This window comes from Vitis riparia, chromosome 6, assembly GCF_004353265.1.
Source record: "Vitis riparia cultivar Riparia Gloire de Montpellier isolate 1030 chromosome 6, EGFV_Vit.rip_1.0, whole genome shotgun sequence".
Lineage (NCBI taxonomy): Eukaryota > Viridiplantae > Streptophyta > Magnoliopsida > Vitales > Vitaceae > Vitis > Vitis riparia.
In genome coordinates, this window is record NC_048436.1 from 6,662,970 (window position 1) to 6,682,288 (window position 19,319).

Genomic DNA, 19,319 nt, shown 5'->3' on the forward strand with positions numbered 1-19,319 from the left:
CCAAATCAAGTCTTAATATTTTCAAATAATGTTATCAAGGGTTTTTTTTTTTTTTTTTTTCATTTTTGTCTTTAAATTTAAAACTAAAAAAAAAAATCTCATGCCCATTGACAAATAAGCTTTTTAATATCTTGTGCATATTTCATAATTGAAAGTTTTATCCAAATGCTAAGATAACAATAAAAAGCTAATTATAACATTTTCAACCCTTCAAAATAAAAGATAGTAGTATTGGAAGTTCTCACCTGATGATTACGTTTGGTGAACATGATCCCTCGTGTTAAATGTTTTATACATAAATATCCTTATTTTAATTATCAATCTCGAACATATCATTTTAAAGTCAACTTTGGAAGGGGGAAAAACACCTAAAGACGAATGAGTGTAGAAAAAGATAAGACCATCAAGATGGTGTGGCGTGTTTGGATTCTTCTAATGTTTGTTTTGTGAGCTTCAAGTTTCATGTAACTTGAAAATAGTGTCATGTACATAATCCTCCTCCCTTTCAGTTGAGATGACACTATATCATACCTACTTGTTTCCTACATCCTAGCTGATTTTTAACAACTTGAGCTAATGGCTTTTCCTCTTTATCACAAATCAAAAATCAACAGCACCTGTTCCACCAAACAGGGCCTAAGTAGTGCCAAGGAAACACCTAAATCCATCACACAAAACTCAAGGCTGCATATGAATTCAAGTTTTCCATGACAAAGAGAAAGGAATAAAATTTTAAGTCAAAGGAAGCCTATACTGGGCCATCAGCTTAAATTGGACTAACCCCCTTATTGTAAAATTAAATTTGCAACTTGTACAGCATCTAATTTTACATTAACAACAGACAGAAAAAAACCCTCACCTTGGCCTTTTCCAAAATTAAATTTGTGTTCTACCATGTGATGATAAGGGTAACAGTGAGAAAATAAATCATCATGAATATTATTCAAAGTCGCAAATGATTGGCTGCCACATTTGTCCAAGAACCTATGATACTGACTGAGCATCACCTGTAAAAATTGAAAACATAGAGAGTAGTTAAAGACCCAAAGTTTCAATATAGGACAACATTTTTTCTCACAACTATTAGTAATAGATCAACAAAACAAAAGCTCACCTGTATTACAACTTTCTCTGAGCTGAGCAAGTGCTACAGATATCTTAGCACCAATGGCTGCATTATTCTTGACAAGTGCAATATCTAGGGCAGTTAAGATAATATATCCAATTGTTCACAACAGAGTCAATGTAAAAGGGAAGTAGAGAACATATAAAAAAGTGCAAGTCTATTACTAATACAGACTGTTTTTCAGTCTTTAAAGTTCATTATGCTTAGACTCGACTAATTCACCAGCATATGCTATGGTTTCCATGCAAAAAACTTGAGCATAGAAGGGAAAGGATACTTGAAGCCAGTGAGGCTCCTCCAGTTAGTTCACTCACTCTTGCAAGCAAAAAAGGCGTTTCAGCATTGCCTATTATATTCTTATCCCTGATGATCCAATGTGAATTTGTAGAAGATAATAAAATATTACAAAACAATTTGATATAAACACTTCAAATGCTTAATGAGGAAAAGAGAGATTGAAAAAAAAAAACACTTACCTGGCTTCTTTAAGGGCTAGTTGTATTGCTGACTCAATTAAGCTTCCAGAAGCCGCATGTTCTTTTGGAATTGGAACCGCAATCAAAATACCTGTCCCAAGCTTGAGTTTGATGTTTGCATCTGAAATTAACAATAGCAACAAAGACAAGAACCATAAATTACATCAGTTTTTAAAAACAATAAATGTATGAAATATAAATGAGTTAATTCTGACACTTACCTATTAGTTGAGCACAGTCTTCTGGCGTATCTACACGACAATGCACCTAGGTTTTCAGGTCATAAACCAAATATAAAAATGTTCAGTCACATACAGTCATTTGGAACGAATTTGTTATGCCATTGACTTGCATGCAAGTCATATTGCTATCAGGACTAATATACTTGTTTTTCAGTTTGAGACATCATCATGACTATTGCACCAAAATAGTTCAGTAGCATATATTCTCTTTTCAAGAGGTTTTGCCATTCAAATGTCAGACACTAGGACGTCACCATTTTGAGGTAGACCATGTCATCTACCAGCAGCAAAAGAGTGATTAAAATAGTAAAAACAGGAATAATAACTAAGAAACCATTTACTACAAACATCTTTTTGTTAATGAGTAATCAGCTTTTGGGACAAAACAATGCCAAAGCAATATTAATTTGCTGAAGCAACAGTAAGTGCAACTCTAACATATAACAGTATGCTGAGACAGAGTCCAACATTAATACCTTGCTGCCACTTTTTTCTGTGAAAAATGCTGGAAATTCATTAGTCTTATAAGCAGCAACACATACTCCTTGAGTTTCCTGTATTGATGATCATAAAAGCTAATAATTGATAATAGTAATATGAAGTTATGTGTTACTTCTCATGATGTTTGGAGGCAAAAGGATAAATACCAAATACTCCAGGGTTCTGGGAATATCCAATATTGATTTTACCCCAGCCGAGATAACTGCCACTGGAGTTCTTCCAAGCTCAGTAAGATCAGAAGATATGTCCATTGCTGCAAAAGAAAATATCAAAATCAAGCATACCTGACATATTAATGCATGGGCTTGTTAATTCCAATAATCACTTCAGAGAGCTTCAAATGTTTTCAGTTCTTTTTGCTTAGAAACCCAATTAGTAACTCGAAGGATGTGTTTAAACAGCAATGAAAGAAACAACCAATAAGAAACAGATTTTTTTTCTTTTTTTTTTATGACAATAGCATGGCTCCATTCAACCTAGCTACTAATAAGGTTTATTCATATTTGCAACTTGGGTAGGGTTAATTCATATCTGCCTCCAGTGTGGAAACCAAATTCCTCGAGTGGAACAGTCTTTCCCCTCTTTTACCAAAGGTACCAAGACAGTTTAGTAAGTGCTATCTCGTTGAGTAGCAGCACTTATCAGAAAGAATGATGGTTTCACTGCTCTCCATAAAAACAATCAATTCTTTTGGTTACAACATACCATTTCAACTCCCAGGCCAGAAATCCATTAGATGGTCCACAGCCCAAAAAATGTACAATTTGGATTACATGGTAATTGAGTAGGAGCTAATGCTGTTTTAGCTAAAAATGGCTGTTTTTTAAGAAATACTTAGATGGCAGGATAAGATAAATTTTAGGTGTCCATTTATAGCAAGCTTCAAAAGTGCATATGAATTTCTAGCCAAGAAAAGGCAGAGCCCATCACAAACACCAACTCATTTCTAGCTTCAGGATATACAAATGGGTTGCACTTACTATTCTCTCCATGTCTATGTACTCCTCCAATTCCTCCAGTAACAAAGACAGGTATGCCAACCTGTAAGAATTTTTTGCTTAATAACTATGAGAGAAATATATAACAAATTATTAAGGTTACAGAAAATGCCAACATGTATCTAGTAACTGTGAGAAAGCTAAGATCAGAGTTGTCACCATTGACGCAAAAAACATGGTTGCAGAAACAGTAGTTGCACCATTCCCTCTGGTAGCCACCTAAGAACATAAATCAGCATATAGAACACAATCAAAGAAAATGAAAAGCAATAGATGGCAATTTTAGCCTAATTGAGAAGCTTCATATTAAAAAAAAATGCACTAATGTTTACTTGTAAACCAGTCATTTGGCAATGCAATCCCATGTTACAAAAAAGTTATTATCATTCACTTCACTGACATGAGCCTTCCACTAAAAATATGCCAGATATTATACTGACACAAACTTCATAAATGGGAAATACTTTGAGAAATCAAAGTGGCAGCCTGCAAGACAACTGAAGAGTGGAGGACCAGACTCCCATCAGAATGAAACATATACCAATAAAAATTGTTCACATGAATCAATACGAGTCAATTTTCAAACCAAATGCTAGTTATGGACTCATCGAAATCTTAGGCTAGGCATTTTTGGAGATTGAAAGGTGATTAAAAACTGTCTTTGTTGGGAGGTTCTCTTGTATTCTTCTAGTTTGATAACGTTTTTGAAGTTGAAAGGGTATGGCATTTGGGGCCAGTTTGCTTAAGGGGAGAAGATTGCAGTTGGATTGGTGGAGGCTAGATGTTGGCTGCTTTAGAGAAGAGAGTTTGTGTAGGTGAAGTTTGGGTGAGAGTATTAGGGTTACCGGTGCATCTATGGGAAAAGATTTTTTTACGAGGCTTAGCGATGCTGACAGAGACTTTGTGGCAGTGGATGAGGAGAAGACGGAGAGGCGTCACATGAAATGGGCAAGAATCCTCCTCAAATCTAGTGGGAGGAACATGTCAGGCTAGTTGCTTGCTGTGGACAGGGGAAGTTGTCTTTACTGTCCAATTATGGTGGGAAGTTCCACTATGTTTGACAATGGTGATCTCTATGGAGAGTTGCAGAGATTTAATGGTTAGGGATGAATGGGTGGGAAGTGCATGCATGGTAAGGAGAGTGAAGTCGGACAAAGAGATGCTGATGAAGACCTGCATGGGTTGGGTCGAGAGCTACGTTTCACAGTACACGTAATGGCGAAGGTAGCTTTTCTGAATAGACAGCAGCATGGTTGTGGAGCCTTTAGGGCTTCCTTGTATGACATTAGGCCTCACATCTTCTAAAGACAAGGAGGTAGGCAGATGGTGCTCTTGCATGTCCTTATTGGGCCATCCCAAAGCAACAATATTAAGCTCTTTTGGAGGGAGCTATGGTGAGCTGGATAAGACTAGGTCATTCCCTGTGAGATCCAGTTCAAAGGTTCCATACCCTTTAGAGGGCCAACCAATGGTCTTTTTTCCAAACCTAGCAAAGGGGGCTATGGGTAAGAAGGCCCAAGAAGACCTTCAATGCTCTCCTATCAGTGAAGCATTTACCAGCTTTCTGGCGACCTTAGTCAACCCTTCCTGAAGACGACATCTCAGGGTTCAACAATGTGGGTTTCAAGAGTCAATGACACCCTCTTAGCAAAAGCAATGGGTTCGAAGATAGATATCATCTTCCCCTTATCCCCCTTCAATTTCTCCAATTGGGTCGCCTGTTGTTGACAGTGGGCCAGTGAATCAGCGCCAAGGAGATGGCATTGGATGGGAGATTAAGTCTCAGTCAAAGGCAGGGCATTCCTTTGGGTCTTTAGGATCTGAAATTGGGTTACTAAGGATGATGCCTCAAGATGGCAGTTTGTTGGATTTCTCAGGAAATCCAGCAAAGGGTCCAAGGTCAGGGTTGAGGAGATGGAGCCCTCTAAGGCCATAGAGTCCAGCTGCTATTCAGTGAGGAAGGGGCTTTCTTCTGACAGCTTATTAGTAAGCTGACCAATTTCAGTAGCTTTATGGGGATGCTAATTACAGGTTTTGAAAAGGAGATTAGCTCCTTTTTGAGGAAAATGAAGGGCAAGAAAAGGGCATGGTGTTAAGGCCTCAAGGGCGAAGAAGAAACCTTTCTCATCATCCCATTTTGAGAGGGAAATCCAAAAACTAGACTGCTCAGTAATTGCAAAAGTTCTCCTTTAACAGTCAGGAGAGGAGCAGTGGGAATACAACTCTCATTCCATGAGGTTGCTTTTTCGCTGTCAGATTGGTAGGGAGAATTTGGCTGCAAATTTGCTCAAAGGGTAGATCGTGTTCTTTTTCAGGTTTTAAGGTGCTTCAATTGGTCTACACTTGGGGTGTTTCCTAGTTTTGGGAGTACCTGCTAAGGGTTGTCCAACTTTATGGGGTGTAGGGTTTGGTTTTGTTTGGGCGGTTGGTATTTTCCATCGTATTCTCTTTCTTGCTTGCCTTTTGGCAATATTTGTATACTTCGTGTGTACTTTGATGCGTCATTTTCCAACTGTTTTTTATATATTCTCTTAGTTTACCTATCAAAAAAAAATTGACTCCATGGAATGCTCCTCTTCAACCTATTTGCAATTCTCCCTTAATTAAATTTCCTTTTTGGATAAATCAAACATAATTGTACTTTAATTAGATTATCTACATATTAAGCTCATTTTTTTATTTAGTTGGAAGAAAACTTGTCCTTTATGCGGGGGAGAGCCATGTGAAATACAATTAAATTATTAGGTATCATGGTTTCTTCCATTACATATTATGTTCATCTGTGCTATAAGACCACATCAAAACATGATAAGCAGCAGTGTCAGACAGCAGACAACATGGTTCTAGTTATGAGATATGTGTTCAACACATTTACCATCAAATATTTAAAAAGAGGCTGATAATATACTCCTATTTCACCTATAAGCTCGCTCAGACTTATCAATTCCTATAGAAATTGCAACATCTCCTAGAACATCATATAAATAGCAAACCTTCCAGTTCTATCAATGTAAACATCTAAAGCAAGGAACAAAACAGGAAATGCACTAAAATATAATATTGAGATAGACTATATGAACATGAAAGCTTGTTTTAAGTGCCACTCACAATATGTGCAATATCTCTGCGAGCTGCCTTTTGAGCCTTGGTTCCCAGATTAGCAAGCCTCTCCAGTTGTTCAATACTCAAACCTACACAAAGAAATTGTTTGGAGACATAAGAGAGTAGATAACTGATTTGAGAACAGAACAGGCCAAACAATTAGACAATAAACAACTTTATATCAACTATAATTTCCAGCAGAATGATGCTGAAAGCTAAAGAACACTGGAATCAGAATGTTAATATCACTCAGATTTGACCAGAAGTCAACAAAATTGTTCCCTCACATCCCAATAAATGAGAGACGGGGTGCAGGGAGAGAGAGAAAAAGAGAGACAGAGAGACAGAGAGAGATCAAATGATAATATGATAATAAGCAAACTTAGCACACCACTTTTTGATTGAAAGGAAGGCAACATAAACAGAAACTTAGTATAATGATTAGGTGAAAATCCTAACCATTGAGATGTATTAATCCTGGCAGTTGAATATCTTATTTATATAAAAAACTTATAAACAATACTGTGGTAGGCTAGTAGCACTCTATGGGACACAGTAGATCCTCCTATTATCGGGTATATTTGAGAGCAGATTCCAAAAACTTTGAACATTGCCAGTTACTCAAAACCTGAGACAGGTTCCCATTTTCAATAGTTTAAATATATTATGTTGTATTACATATTAATGGATGAGTTACACCAGTATCAAATACTGTAAGAATAGGGAACCATTAGTGTCTAATTCCTAAAATTCTCATGTAAGTATTATTTAAGCATGCCAATCTGTGAATTATCTCTCTTAAATAAAACATATATCAATGATGTCTTGACATTACACATCAGCCATGTCTAACATGTAGACCACACTTGCATTATGAAAAGCAAAAAAGTAATATTTTCGAAATTCTCAAAGTGTAGAGAGAGTGAGAGGGAGTAAGGGAGGAGATCCAGCGGAGCTGTTCGCGAGCGATGGTGAGACAAATTCCAGTGGCGTGGAAGCTCGTACCAGTCGATGGAGGAGAAGCTTCGAGGTGGAGTCGAAGATGTTCGAAATCGAGGTTGAGAAGAAAAAAGGCAAAACACAAGTCTTCATTGAGGAAAGGAAGAGAGGGGTTTCCTCGTGGATCAAAATGGGGCTGGAGAGCCTAGGGTTTGTTGTGGAAGGGTTAGCCTTGTGTATTAAGGATACTCGAACAGGCAGATGGGTCAGAAACTGGAGGGAGAGAGGGAGGATCTTCTCACTGGTGCGGGATGAGAATAAGGGAGGAAGCTTCATCCGTCTAGGTGTAGAGGATCTGGAGAAAAAAAGGTATACTATTTTTATCCCCAAAGGAAATGGAGGGAAAGGGGGCTGGACTGCGATGTTGGATATTCTCAAGGCGCTGGTTGATACCACAGAGAGGAAGGACGGTCAGAAGAAGGAGAAGACGCTGATGGCGCCATGTGCGGGAAGTAGCTATGCGGAAGTGGTAAAGGGTCAGAAACGCAATGGTAGGTCAGTGGTTAGGGTAGAAGTAAGCCACAAGAACCTTGGCCAAAACCTAAAAAGGTTGGATCAGTGCATTGTTGGAGTGTGGGATCCAAAGACGGTAAAGGGGGAGGATTTAAGGAGTTGGGGAAACCAAATGGCCTGAGCGTGGGGGCTGAGGGGTAACTTAGGTTTGGCTAAGTTGGAAAGGGGTAAGGTGTTGTTAGAGTTTGAGAAGAGTGCTGAAGTCGAAAAAGCCGTCAATATGGGAGGGATTTTGGTAGGGAAGACGCTGCTGCGACTGGAGAAGTGGAACCCTAGGACGGGATGTCTGTTAGAAGGAGAGGAGAAGAGTGAAGCCTGGGTGAGAATAGTGGGGCTTCCCGTCTCGCTGTGGGATCGGGACGTCTTTAGAATAGTTGGAGAGAAATGCAGGGGGTTTTTAGCGACGGATTCGCAGACGGAGAGGCTAGAAGAGTTGCAGTGGGCAAGAATTCTGGTGAAATTATCCGGCGAGGAGCTTCCGAGCACGCTAGAAATTGGGGTTGAGGGGGTGTGCTACTCGCTTGTCCTATGGTGGGAGGTCAGGCCGGTAATGAAGGTGTTGCCGGCAGAAAAGAGGAGAAAGAAGAGCGGTGACGCAGCAGGTGGGGTTGAGGGTGATGTCGCTACACGCGCGGGCAAGCACGTGGAGGAAGAGGTGGAAGGCGCGAGGCTCGAGACTCACTTGCAGGCTGCTGATGGGACAAGGGAGCAGATAGGTGGGTCGAGTTCCCTTTGGGCTCGGTCCCAAGGCCCAAAAGGGTCGGGTCTGGGGGACTAAGAAGGAGTGCCTGGGAGGCTTGGGCTTTCTGGGCCTCTTCAGGGCCTTGACTTGGGTGGTAAACCCGACGGGTCTGAATCGCCTAAGGCCGGGCCGAGTGCCAGTGGGCCGTCGTCATCAGAAGGGCCTTCGTTTTCAGAGGGTATTAGGCCATTGGAGTCCGTTAAGGCGGGTGGGCTATCTGGGAGGGAAGAGTGCCTTGATCCAGCTGGAGTGGCCTTGCCTCTTGTGTGGGCTGGCCCAAGTCAACTGAAGGAGTCTGATGCTGAAGGCTTTCCGTTTTGGGATTATGATGGCAGGCGAAGGCAAGAGGAAATGGAGCCCTGTCCAGCAGAAAAGTCAAGGACCGACTGCGCTCTAATTGAAGAAGCGTCGAGGTACGGGTGTGTTCCTATCCCTGACTTAATGGCATCTGCGCCATCTCCTTCTTCTATCCTCTTTTTTGGTCGAACCCCGTTGGGGGATTTTTGCGACATTTTTGGGGATGATAGGGTAACCTATTTGAAAGAAACTCCCTTACGTATGCTTCCCCCCTTGGGTCCCTCAGAAGAGGAAAATGCGTACCGATGGGATTTGAGGGTGGGCCCAAGCGCCAGCAAGGTGAGCAGTGGTAAGGAGTTGAGTCTAGCCATGCCATGTGATGGAAAGGGATGGGAGGAGGAAAATTGGGAGGAAAGTGAGTTGGCCAAATTTAGCAAGTTCTTGGGATTTTCTACAGAAGGTATGGAGGAAGAAATTTTGGAGTTTCTGGTTAAAATCCGTAAGAGAAGGGAAAAGGTCCATAGTAAAAACCTTTTAGAAAAATCCAAGTTTGAAAGGGAATTGAAAAGGTTGGAATGCTCTATTAACTACGAGGGGGGAAAGAAGCAAAAGAGTGGGATGTTAGCAAGAGGGTGTCAGATTATGGTGGTAAAATGAAGCTTAGAATCTTGAGCTGGAATGTTCGGGGAGCTAACGATAGCTCAAAAAGAAAGGTAATCAAGGCCTTGATAAGGAGTCAAAGAGTGGATTTGTTCTGTTTCCAGGAGACCAAGATCCAAGCAATGACAGAGGGGCTGGTGCGAAGCTTAGGCACTGGCAGGTTTCTTAATTGGGGTACTCTGGATGCCCAGGGGACCGCGGGAGGGATTCTGATCTGCTGGGATAAGAGGACATTGGAATTAATGGAAATGGAAGTGGGGAGCTTCTTAATTTCTTGTAGGATGAGGAATGTGGAAGACGGACTAGTCTGGATGTTTACTGGGGTTTATGGGCCATTTTCTAAAGAGGACAGGGAGTGGATGTGGGAGGAAATAGGAGCAATCCGAGGCATTTGGGAGGACCCATGGTGCATAGGGGGTGACTTCAATGTCACCCTGTCAATGAGGGAAAGAAGTAATCAGGGGAGACTAACGAGTGCAATGAGGAGGTTTGCTCAAGTGGTGGATGATTTAGAACTCATTGATCTTCCTCTACAAGGAGGGATGCTTACTTGGAGTGGGGGGAGGAATAATCAGGCGTGGGCCAGATTGGATAGATTCCTGGTGACCCAGAGTTGGCTTGACCACTTCAGTGAGATTGTGCAATGTAGGCTGCCTAGACCGATATCAGATCACTTTCCTATTGTGCTGAAGGGGGGAGGGTTGAGGAGAGGTCCGTCCCCGTTTAGGTTTGAAAATATGTGGCTTAAAGCCGATGGATTCACGGATCTTCTGAGGGGATGGTGGCAAGGAATTGAGGTCAAAGGGAGGGCCAGTGTCAGACTAGCCACTAAAATGAAGGTGCTGAAGCATAAGATTAAAGTGTGGAATAGAGAGGTGTTTGGTAGGCTGGAAATTAATAAGAACTTAGCCCTGCAACAAGTGGAATTTTGGGACGGGGTGGAAAGGGAAAGGAGTTTGTCTGCAGATGAAACTGAACTGAAAAAAGAAGCTAAGGACTCTTTTAAAAAATGGGTCTTACTGGAGGAGACACACTGGAGACAAGTGTCAAGGGAATTGTGGCTTAAGGAGGGAGATAGAAACACTGGATTCTTCCACAGGATGGCTAATGCTCATCGAAGGAACAATTCTATGGATAGAATAAAAGTTAATGGAGTTTGGATGACGGAGGAGCAAGAGATGAGGGAGGGAATAGTGAGTGCTTTTCAGCAGGTGCTTTCTGAAGAACCTGGCTGGAGGGCGGATATTGAGGGGGTGCACTTTAAATGTCTTAGTTCTAGTGAAGCTGATTCTCTGGAGGTGCAATTTACTGAAGAGGAAATTTACGCAGCCTTAATGGGTATGAATAGGGATAAAGCTCCGGGCCCGGATGGGTTTACAATTGCTTTTTGGCAATCAAGCTGGGAGTTAGTGAAGGAGGAGATTATGGAAATGTTTAGAGAATTCTATGTCCAGCGTTCTTTTGCCAACAGCCTTAACTCCACCTTTATAGTCCTCATTCCTAAGAAAGGAGGGACTGAAGATTTGGGTGATTTCAGGCCAATCAGCTTGTTAGGGAGCTTGTACAAGCTGTTGGCTAAGGTGTTGGCGAATAGGTTAAAGAAAGTGTTAGATAAGGTGGTGTCCAGGGACCAAACGCCTTTGTGAGGGGCAAACAGATCTTGGATGCGTCTCTTATTGCCAATGAGGTGATCGATTTTTGGCAAAAGAGAAACGAGAAAGGGCTGATCTGTAAATTGGACATTGAGAAAGCCTATGACAGCATTAATTGGAACTTTCTCATGAAAATTCTGGTCAAAATGGGTTTTGGGTCGCGGTGGGTGGAGTGGATTTGGTGGTGCATCTCAACCGCCAAATTTTCAGTCATGATCAATGGGGTGCCGGCTGGTTTCTTTTCAAATTCTAAGGGGCTAAGACAAGGAGATCCCCTTTTCCCGTATCTTTTTGTGTTGGGAATGGAAGTTCTTAGTATCCTAATTAGAAGGGCGGTTGAAGGGGGCTTCGTATTAGGCTGCAGAATGCGCGGGAGAGGGGAAGAGGAGATGATAGTTTCCCACCTACTCTTTGTTGATGACACGATCATTTTTGTGAAGCTAGCAAAGAGCAAGTGTCCGCTCTAAGCTGGATTTTGGCTTGGTTTGAGGCGGCTTCCGGTCTTAGAATTAATCTTGATAAAAGTGTCCTAATTCCAGTGGGTGAGGTGGAAGACATTGAGGAGCTGGCTGTGGAACTTGGCTGTAAAGTGGGAGTGCTGCCCACTGTTTATTTAGGGCTGCCTCTTGGAGCTCATCACAAAACTGCCTCCATTTGGGATGGGGTGGAAAAGAGAATGAGAAAGAGATTAGCTCAGTGGAAAAAACAGTATATTTCAAAGGGAGGGCGTATCACCTTAATCAAATGCACTATGGCCAGCCTTCCCATCTACAATATGTCCCTTTTTCGTATGCCGAAAAGTGTTGTAAAGAGGCTTGAAAAACTACAAAGGGACTTTCTTTGGGGAGGGGGCAGCTTGGAGAGGAAGGCCCATTTAATTAAGTGGGAGGTGGTGTGCACTAGAAGGGAGAAGGGTGGCCTTGGCATTCAGAAGATTGACTCCCTGAACAAAGCTTTATTGGGAAAATGGGTTTGGAGATTTGCAGTTGAAAAGGATAATCTTTGGAGGTTAATGATTGGGGTGAAATATGGTCAGGAAGAGCTTGGGTGGAGAACCAAAGAAGCTCGGGGTACTTATGGAGTGGGGGTTTGGAAGGAGATTATGAAGGAAGCCAAGTGGTGTTGGGAAAATACAAAGTTTAAGGTAGGGAAAAGGACTAGAGTGAAATTCTGGTCTGATCAGTGGTGTGGGAATGAGAGGTTGTCCCATTCTTTTCCCCTACTGCATGAGATGGCGGTCAACAGGAATGCAACAGTTAATGAGATGTGGGATCATAGCAGTGGTTCAGGAGGTTGGAATCTTAGATTCCATAAAGACTTTAATGATTGGGAGCTGGACTTGATTAGAGGACTGCTTATTATGCTCAGGGACTTCAAACTATCTTCAGAAGAGGACGTGGTGCTTTGGAAAGGGGGGGGCCATGGGAGGTACGGGGTGAAGGATGCCTACAACAAGCTGGTTGTTATCAATGCTGGTGACTTTCCGTATAGAGGCGTTTGGGTGGATAAGGTCCCAACCAAAGTGGCGTTTTTTGCTTGGGAAGCCGCGTGGGGGAAGATTCTTACCTTGGATAGGCTTCAAAAACGGGGATGGCAATTTCCTAACCGATGTTTTTTGTGTGGTTGTGAAGAGGAGAGTGTAAATCACATTCTTTTGCATTGTATAGTAGTAAGGGCCTTATGGGAAATTATTTTTGCCCTAGTGGGGGTTCAGTGGGTGTTCCCAGAGTTGGTGAAGGAGGCGTTATTCAGTTGGAAGGGCCCCTTTGTGGGGAAAAAGAAGAAAAAAATTTGGAATTCTATACCGTTGTGTATTTTTTGGACGGTATGGAAGGAAAGAAATAGGTTAGCTTTCAAGGGAGGGGTGTTAAATATACAGAAACTCAAAAATTCTTTTGTTTATACCTTGTGGAGTTGGGCTAGGGTGTACATTGGAGAGGAGTCCTCTTCACTCTTAGGTTTTTTGGAGTGGCTAGCGGCCACTTAGGGAGGGTAAGGGTGCTTGTTTTTTTGTGCTCTCTTTTTGAGGCAGATTGTATACGTCCTGTATGCTTGGTGGCCTTTGCCCTTTAATATATTCATGATATTTATCAAAAAAAAAAAAATGTTAAGGGTATTGAGTGACATCTCACACATTGGCACAATTCCCCTTTAATATATATATATATATATAACTAAAAAATTCAACACAACACTTTGACAATTCAACTTAATAAAATATGACATTTAAATATTTAGATTATCATAAAATCCACAATTTTAAATTTTTAAGTATAATTTCAATTTCAACTTTCAACAAGCATATACACTTGTACATATTACAGTATTTATATGTTTGTGTATGATTTTCAAAATTCTAACTTTCGAAGCTCATCATTCCCATTGCCAAAGGTAAAGAATGAAAAAAACAAACAAAAATAAATAAGCTAATCTATTAAGTAAAGTTTTTAATCATCATAACATTCAGGGTCGACACCCAAATCCTTCTGAATAACATCTTCCCGATAATCATTATAACAATAAATTTAATTAAGTTCCAAAATTTCATGTACATCTTTGACAACAACTGTGTAGCGTTTGATGGAGGATTCTTTTACCTTTCCCCTTCCCTTTTATCATCAAATTTTGAACCTTAAAGTACATTATAAACTATTAATCACCTTTCTCAAAGAATTGAACCATAAGCTTTTAATAACTATCCATAAGATTGATTCTTTATTTCCTTACACCACAAATAAGAGCAGACACAATTTTGGAGAGAACTTATTTTCTTTTTTCATTTTTTGGGTAGGCAAAGTAGAATAAATATATTAATATAAGTGTTGCACAGAAGCGTGACCCATATACACATGAAGTATACAAACAACACATAAACCAACAAGAAAGAAACAAACCAATAACAATCACTAGTTAACTAATCTTAATACTATCAACAAAATCCAACAACAAAGTAGCTAGCCAGATCCCCTCTATGTTTAAAGGAACAATGTCTTTAGAAACATGTCTTCCACCACCAAACAGAACCTCTCCGCACCAGAAAAAAATGTTGACTCACCTAAGTGATTCAAATTAGACACAATGAAATCAGCCTCCCTACGGTTGGCTCCAAAAAGGCACCTTGATAGCAAAGAAAAGCATCTCCAAGCAAACAAAGAAGGAACCATAGCACCAAACAAAGAGAAGACGATGGATAATAAACCAGATATCCAATTGTAATACATGAGAATGTGATCAGCAAATCATGGATCTTCCTAGTGAAGAAAACAACACCAATTTTCCAAACTCCAACCTCTCCTCGTTAGTTGGTCAATGATCAAAATCTTCTCCCATGTTGCTATGAACTTTGGAAGGCACCTTAGGGTTCCAAATCAGCTTTGCAAGGAATGTACATAACCCACTTGAAGTCCAAGAATAATAGTAGGATCCAATACAAAAAAGGACTCCCAATTGGCAATTTTCCAGATCAATTTGTCTTCTAGCTCTACAAATAGAAAACGAGCTCAAAAATGAAAGGGCTCCACCTAATACAACTCTTGATCCCTAAATTTCTCCTAAACCTAGCTGTCGTAATAATGTGAAACCTAAGCCTCTTTATGAACTGTATGATCAAATAATCATGGGAACTATCCTTTAGAGATCCTTCACCATACCAAGGGTCATGCTAAAACTTGACTGCACATCCATTACAAATAGGAAAACTTGTCCTCAAGAAAAAATCCACCCCATCTTTCCTAATGGCTTTCCATAAGCAAGGACCATAGTTTGCTCTACCCTTTCTAGAGCACCAAACCCCTCAACTTCCTCAAACTTCCCCATAATCACCTTTCTCCAAGAATTATTCCACTCCTGAACATACCTTGAAAGTCATTTGTCCAATAGTGCCTCATTAAGAGGACCAAGACTCCTAATGCCCAATCCCCTAGTAGCTTGGAAAGAATTATTTTCATTCAGTATTGCTGTAGTCTCTTTTCAAATTGGCATTTATACTTTTCTTTAATGGTAGCAAGCCTTGAGAAAAATGCTAGCTCCAACATTACTTAATTGGTTTTAGCAGGAGATAATCTAAGACATTATGAAAAAATCAGACAACTGATACAAAACCAGTTAAAAAAATGCATGAGTTTTTTGTACGAAACATTTTACTCTGATGAACTACCACAGAGCCATTTGCTTCTAAGATAGTAAAAAATAAATGTTAGATGTTCCATTCTTAACATAAATCAATGAATATTTAGAATAGACAATATAACTGTTATGATTTGTGACTAAAATTGGATCTCAACAATTCTATCCCAAACTGAGTTATAAGCTGAGTTGAGTTTATCCATTAAGACTAAGTAGAAATTCTGAGAAAAGAATAAAAAGGTATAGCTTCAACATAGGATTATTATTATTAAGATTTATTTTGAGAAAATATTATTTATGACTTAAACAACATAAAGCATCCTTGGAAGTATAGATATATGGATACAAATAGAAAGAAACAGCGTAGAAAAAACACCTATGCATGGAATGCCATCTAAAATAGCAACTGTTGCAGGAACTGCTCCATTCGTCCTCACAATGGCCTCCACCTCCTTTGCAGTTTCCAAATTTCGTGGGTAGGGCATTCCTGAATACAAGTCAAAAAGTAATATGCCATAAAAATTCAGTAAAGCTTAGGATATGGAGTTTTCACATGTATCCATAAGTAATGATGTGTTTCAGTATGCTACACACATTTAATTGTTTATAAGAACTAAAATAAATTATTCACATAATAATGCAACACCTCAGAATTAATTATACCATGATCAAAATGACAACTATGTTAATTATGCCATACCCAAGATAAAATCCTTTACACAGTCTGCTAGACTCCTTTCAAAATGCTAGGTAAAGCAAAACAGAGTCATCAAAGATGCATGTGTAGGACGCCAAAGTTAGCTCTGATTTATTGCAGTTATAACATGATCCGAATGAAAATTGGAACTCACCCAGTGTGGTAGTAAAAAAAATAAGGACTTTAGTGTTTCTATAAATACCCAAGAACAACTCTTGATTCGATTGGATATAGTTCCTGCAAAAGTTTCCAAAGAAAATTTTTCACTTCAAACTTTCACATGAAGCTAAACTTTCCACCCTTTCCGATTAGTGTGTGAAAGATCTCCCTCCACATTTGAAACAAATTTGTTCTCAAGAAAAATTTCCTCGGATGTGTTTTCGGTAAAGATACGATATGAGCATACCATGGGAAATTATAGTAGACTCAAGAGCAACAACTGCACGCCCACATGACAAAGCATTGGAAACTTCCGGAGATATCTTCACCGGCACTCCAGTTGCACCATCACTGTCACACTATAAGAAAAAAAACCATCTTCAATCATTTGCAGTTCTAAAAAAAAATAGCATTTTCACAATTACAAGATATTGAAGAGATATTGGGTATTTGTGCATTACAGAGAACCAAAATTTGCTTAAACTTAACTTTAATGCCAACGTTACTAGAAAATTCTTGAATTTCATTTACACCTAAATTATCCCAAAATATTACAAATTAATCCAAATTAAAGTGGGCTGCCAAAGAAGATTTACAAAAGGAGGATCTAAACACATTTTGGGTGATTATTTGGAATCCATGCTTGTCCCAATTGACAAACTATTGATTTTTTTTATTTTTTAAAATCTTCAATTACTTGGCTGAAAACTTCAACATCCTGACCCAATTTTCATCCAAGCTAATTAATAAAGAATAGCAGACATGTTCAAAATAGGTCTAATTCTCCAAAGTACAGCTATTTCTTTTTTCTTTTTTTCCTTTTTCTCAAAATTGGCATTCAGTCCAATATTGGGTCCAACCCAAGTCTAATTTCACAAAATTTTTCCAAAACTTGAGCGAATTGAATTCTAGACGAGTCTGCATTTCTTATATTACACCCAAACACAATCTTAGATTTTCTTGATCTCGCTATATTTTCATGGCAAGGAAAATAGAGGCAAAAGAAGAAGAATTACGGAGTGCGAGACAGTGGGCTTCAGATGTCGATTGATATTTGATAGCCTTGAGAGAGCCGAAGACACCATCCCTCTCGTTTTCTCTGGTCAGCAAAACCTTAACGGTTGAGAGTGTCGAGAATGAACGTAGACCCTAAAGTTTCAAATATCCGAGGTTTTTCCACCAAAGCCCTGTTTGGGTACGAACATAAATACTAAAGAAAGAAACTTTTTAAGAGTATTTGAAATTGTATTATTCCAAATGTGATTTATTTGTCTTAATATAAAATATTAAAAATATATTTTTTGCCCTTAATAAAAATATTGTTAAAATAAAATGGACACAAAAATAAATTTTAGCCCTTCCATCCTGCATTTTGCATCACGCATGGTATTTGTTTTTTTTTTACTTAATTTTAAATAGAATTTAAAACTAAATCGTGTTTGACTTGGTTTAAAGTTGATTTTAACCCTTTTTTTTTTTTTAATTCATATATTAATGGGGTATTTAGTAAAACTTAATACTTATTATTTAATAACTTAAATTGATTTTAAGAAAAATTAATTTGTTATTGACTTAAAACTTATTACTTAATTATTATCTTAAGTATTAAGATTACTTGATTAAATTAACTTAAAATTTATTTTAAATCATTCAATTGACATATTTATCCCTATAAATTATAATTAGAGTAGCAAAAGAAATCATAAAAGTAATTAGGGCAAATGGGTATAAAATGATAAAATGAATATATGGACTTAATAATAAATTAATTATTTTTACTTATTCGTAAAGTTATTTTTAATCATTAAGTTATTTTAGCAAATATATTTAATTTACTTAATAACTTAAATTAAATTATTAAGTCATTTTAAATTATTAAGTTAATTTATCAAATATCCACTAAAATTATGTTTGTTTCATGTGAGTGTAATTTAAGGTTTATTATTTATATAATTCTTTATAAATATTTATTATAAAATTAATTAAGATATATATATATATATATATATATATATATATATATATATATATATATATATATATATATATTTAAAAAAAAAAACATTCGAAAACACATAGATAACTTCCAAATATCCTTTATTAATAACATAATACCAGGGTAACCTCCAACATTTGCACATATTGAATTTAGCGGCACCATAAAAAATAAGCATAAATACCCTCCTTTCCATCCCAAAGTAATCCCTCCTTGACATGATAAAAATATAATTGAATTATTTTAATAATTTCATATAATCCCATAAGAGGAAAAGGTGTAGCCAAAACTTAAAAAGTTTTATTCTTTTTTATATATGATTATTATTATCTTTTGTTTATTTTTCAATGAAATTCAAAAGGGTATTTTTGGAATTAAAAACCTTTTAAATAGGTTATGTAACAACTAGCGGGCTAAGCACCAAGGTCATTTTATAAACTCATCTAAAAAAATATTATGTCTTAATAAATAATGATAAGAAATTATCATTTCGCACCAAATTTATAATCTAAATATGACAAATTATCTAAAATAGTAGTGGTAAATTAAACTACTAGTAACAAAATATCACCATGACATTAACTCAAGACTAAGAATTAAATTAATTTATGAAAACTCCTCCTACTCGAGTCACTTTTTGCCAAAATTAGGTGTACCCGAAGATATTTAGTAAAAAGAGTGAATTTAAAGCCTAATAAAGAGGGTATAGAGACCAATTATACGTGTTTTAAAAAATGAAAAATATTAATTTTCATAGTATGTTTTCAAATGCAGCAGAACAAACTTATACATGTGTCATTTTTAGAATATGACATCATTTTTGCAAACATACATATTAAATAAATAGTTATGACGTTTTATAGAAAATGTCCATCAAATTGGGACTTATAGAGATGTCAATGATAACGGGACTTACAAGAGTGGACAAAACCAAAATCAATATAATGGTATACATAAGTCGATTATTACCCTACCAATTGGGTTTACATGTAATCATTACATCCATCAAAGGCAATGAAAGTTGAAATGTTTTT

General features: G+C 38.1%; 1 protein-coding gene across 1 annotated transcript; it reads right to left on the reverse strand.

Annotated features, from left to right (window-relative positions):
• Window positions 1–667: 667 nt before the first annotated feature.
• On the reverse strand, window positions 668–17,458 carry LOC117917122 (pseudouridine-5'-phosphate glycosidase). Its single transcript, XM_034833348.1, has 13 exons — window positions 17,306–17,458; window positions 16,537–16,648; window positions 15,810–15,920; window positions 6,452–6,534; window positions 3,503–3,562; window positions 3,326–3,386; window positions 2,492–2,598; window positions 2,321–2,398; window positions 1,824–1,869; window positions 1,603–1,723; window positions 1,404–1,489; window positions 1,115–1,198; window positions 668–1,007 (listed from the first exon to the last, which is right to left on the reverse strand). The coding sequence occupies exons 1-13, from the start codon at window positions 17,372–17,374 to the stop codon at window positions 985–987; spliced, it is 1,041 nt and encodes a 346-aa protein (XP_034689239.1). The 5' UTR covers window positions 17,375–17,458; the 3' UTR covers window positions 668–984.
• Window positions 17,459–19,319: the final 1,861 nt, after the last annotated feature.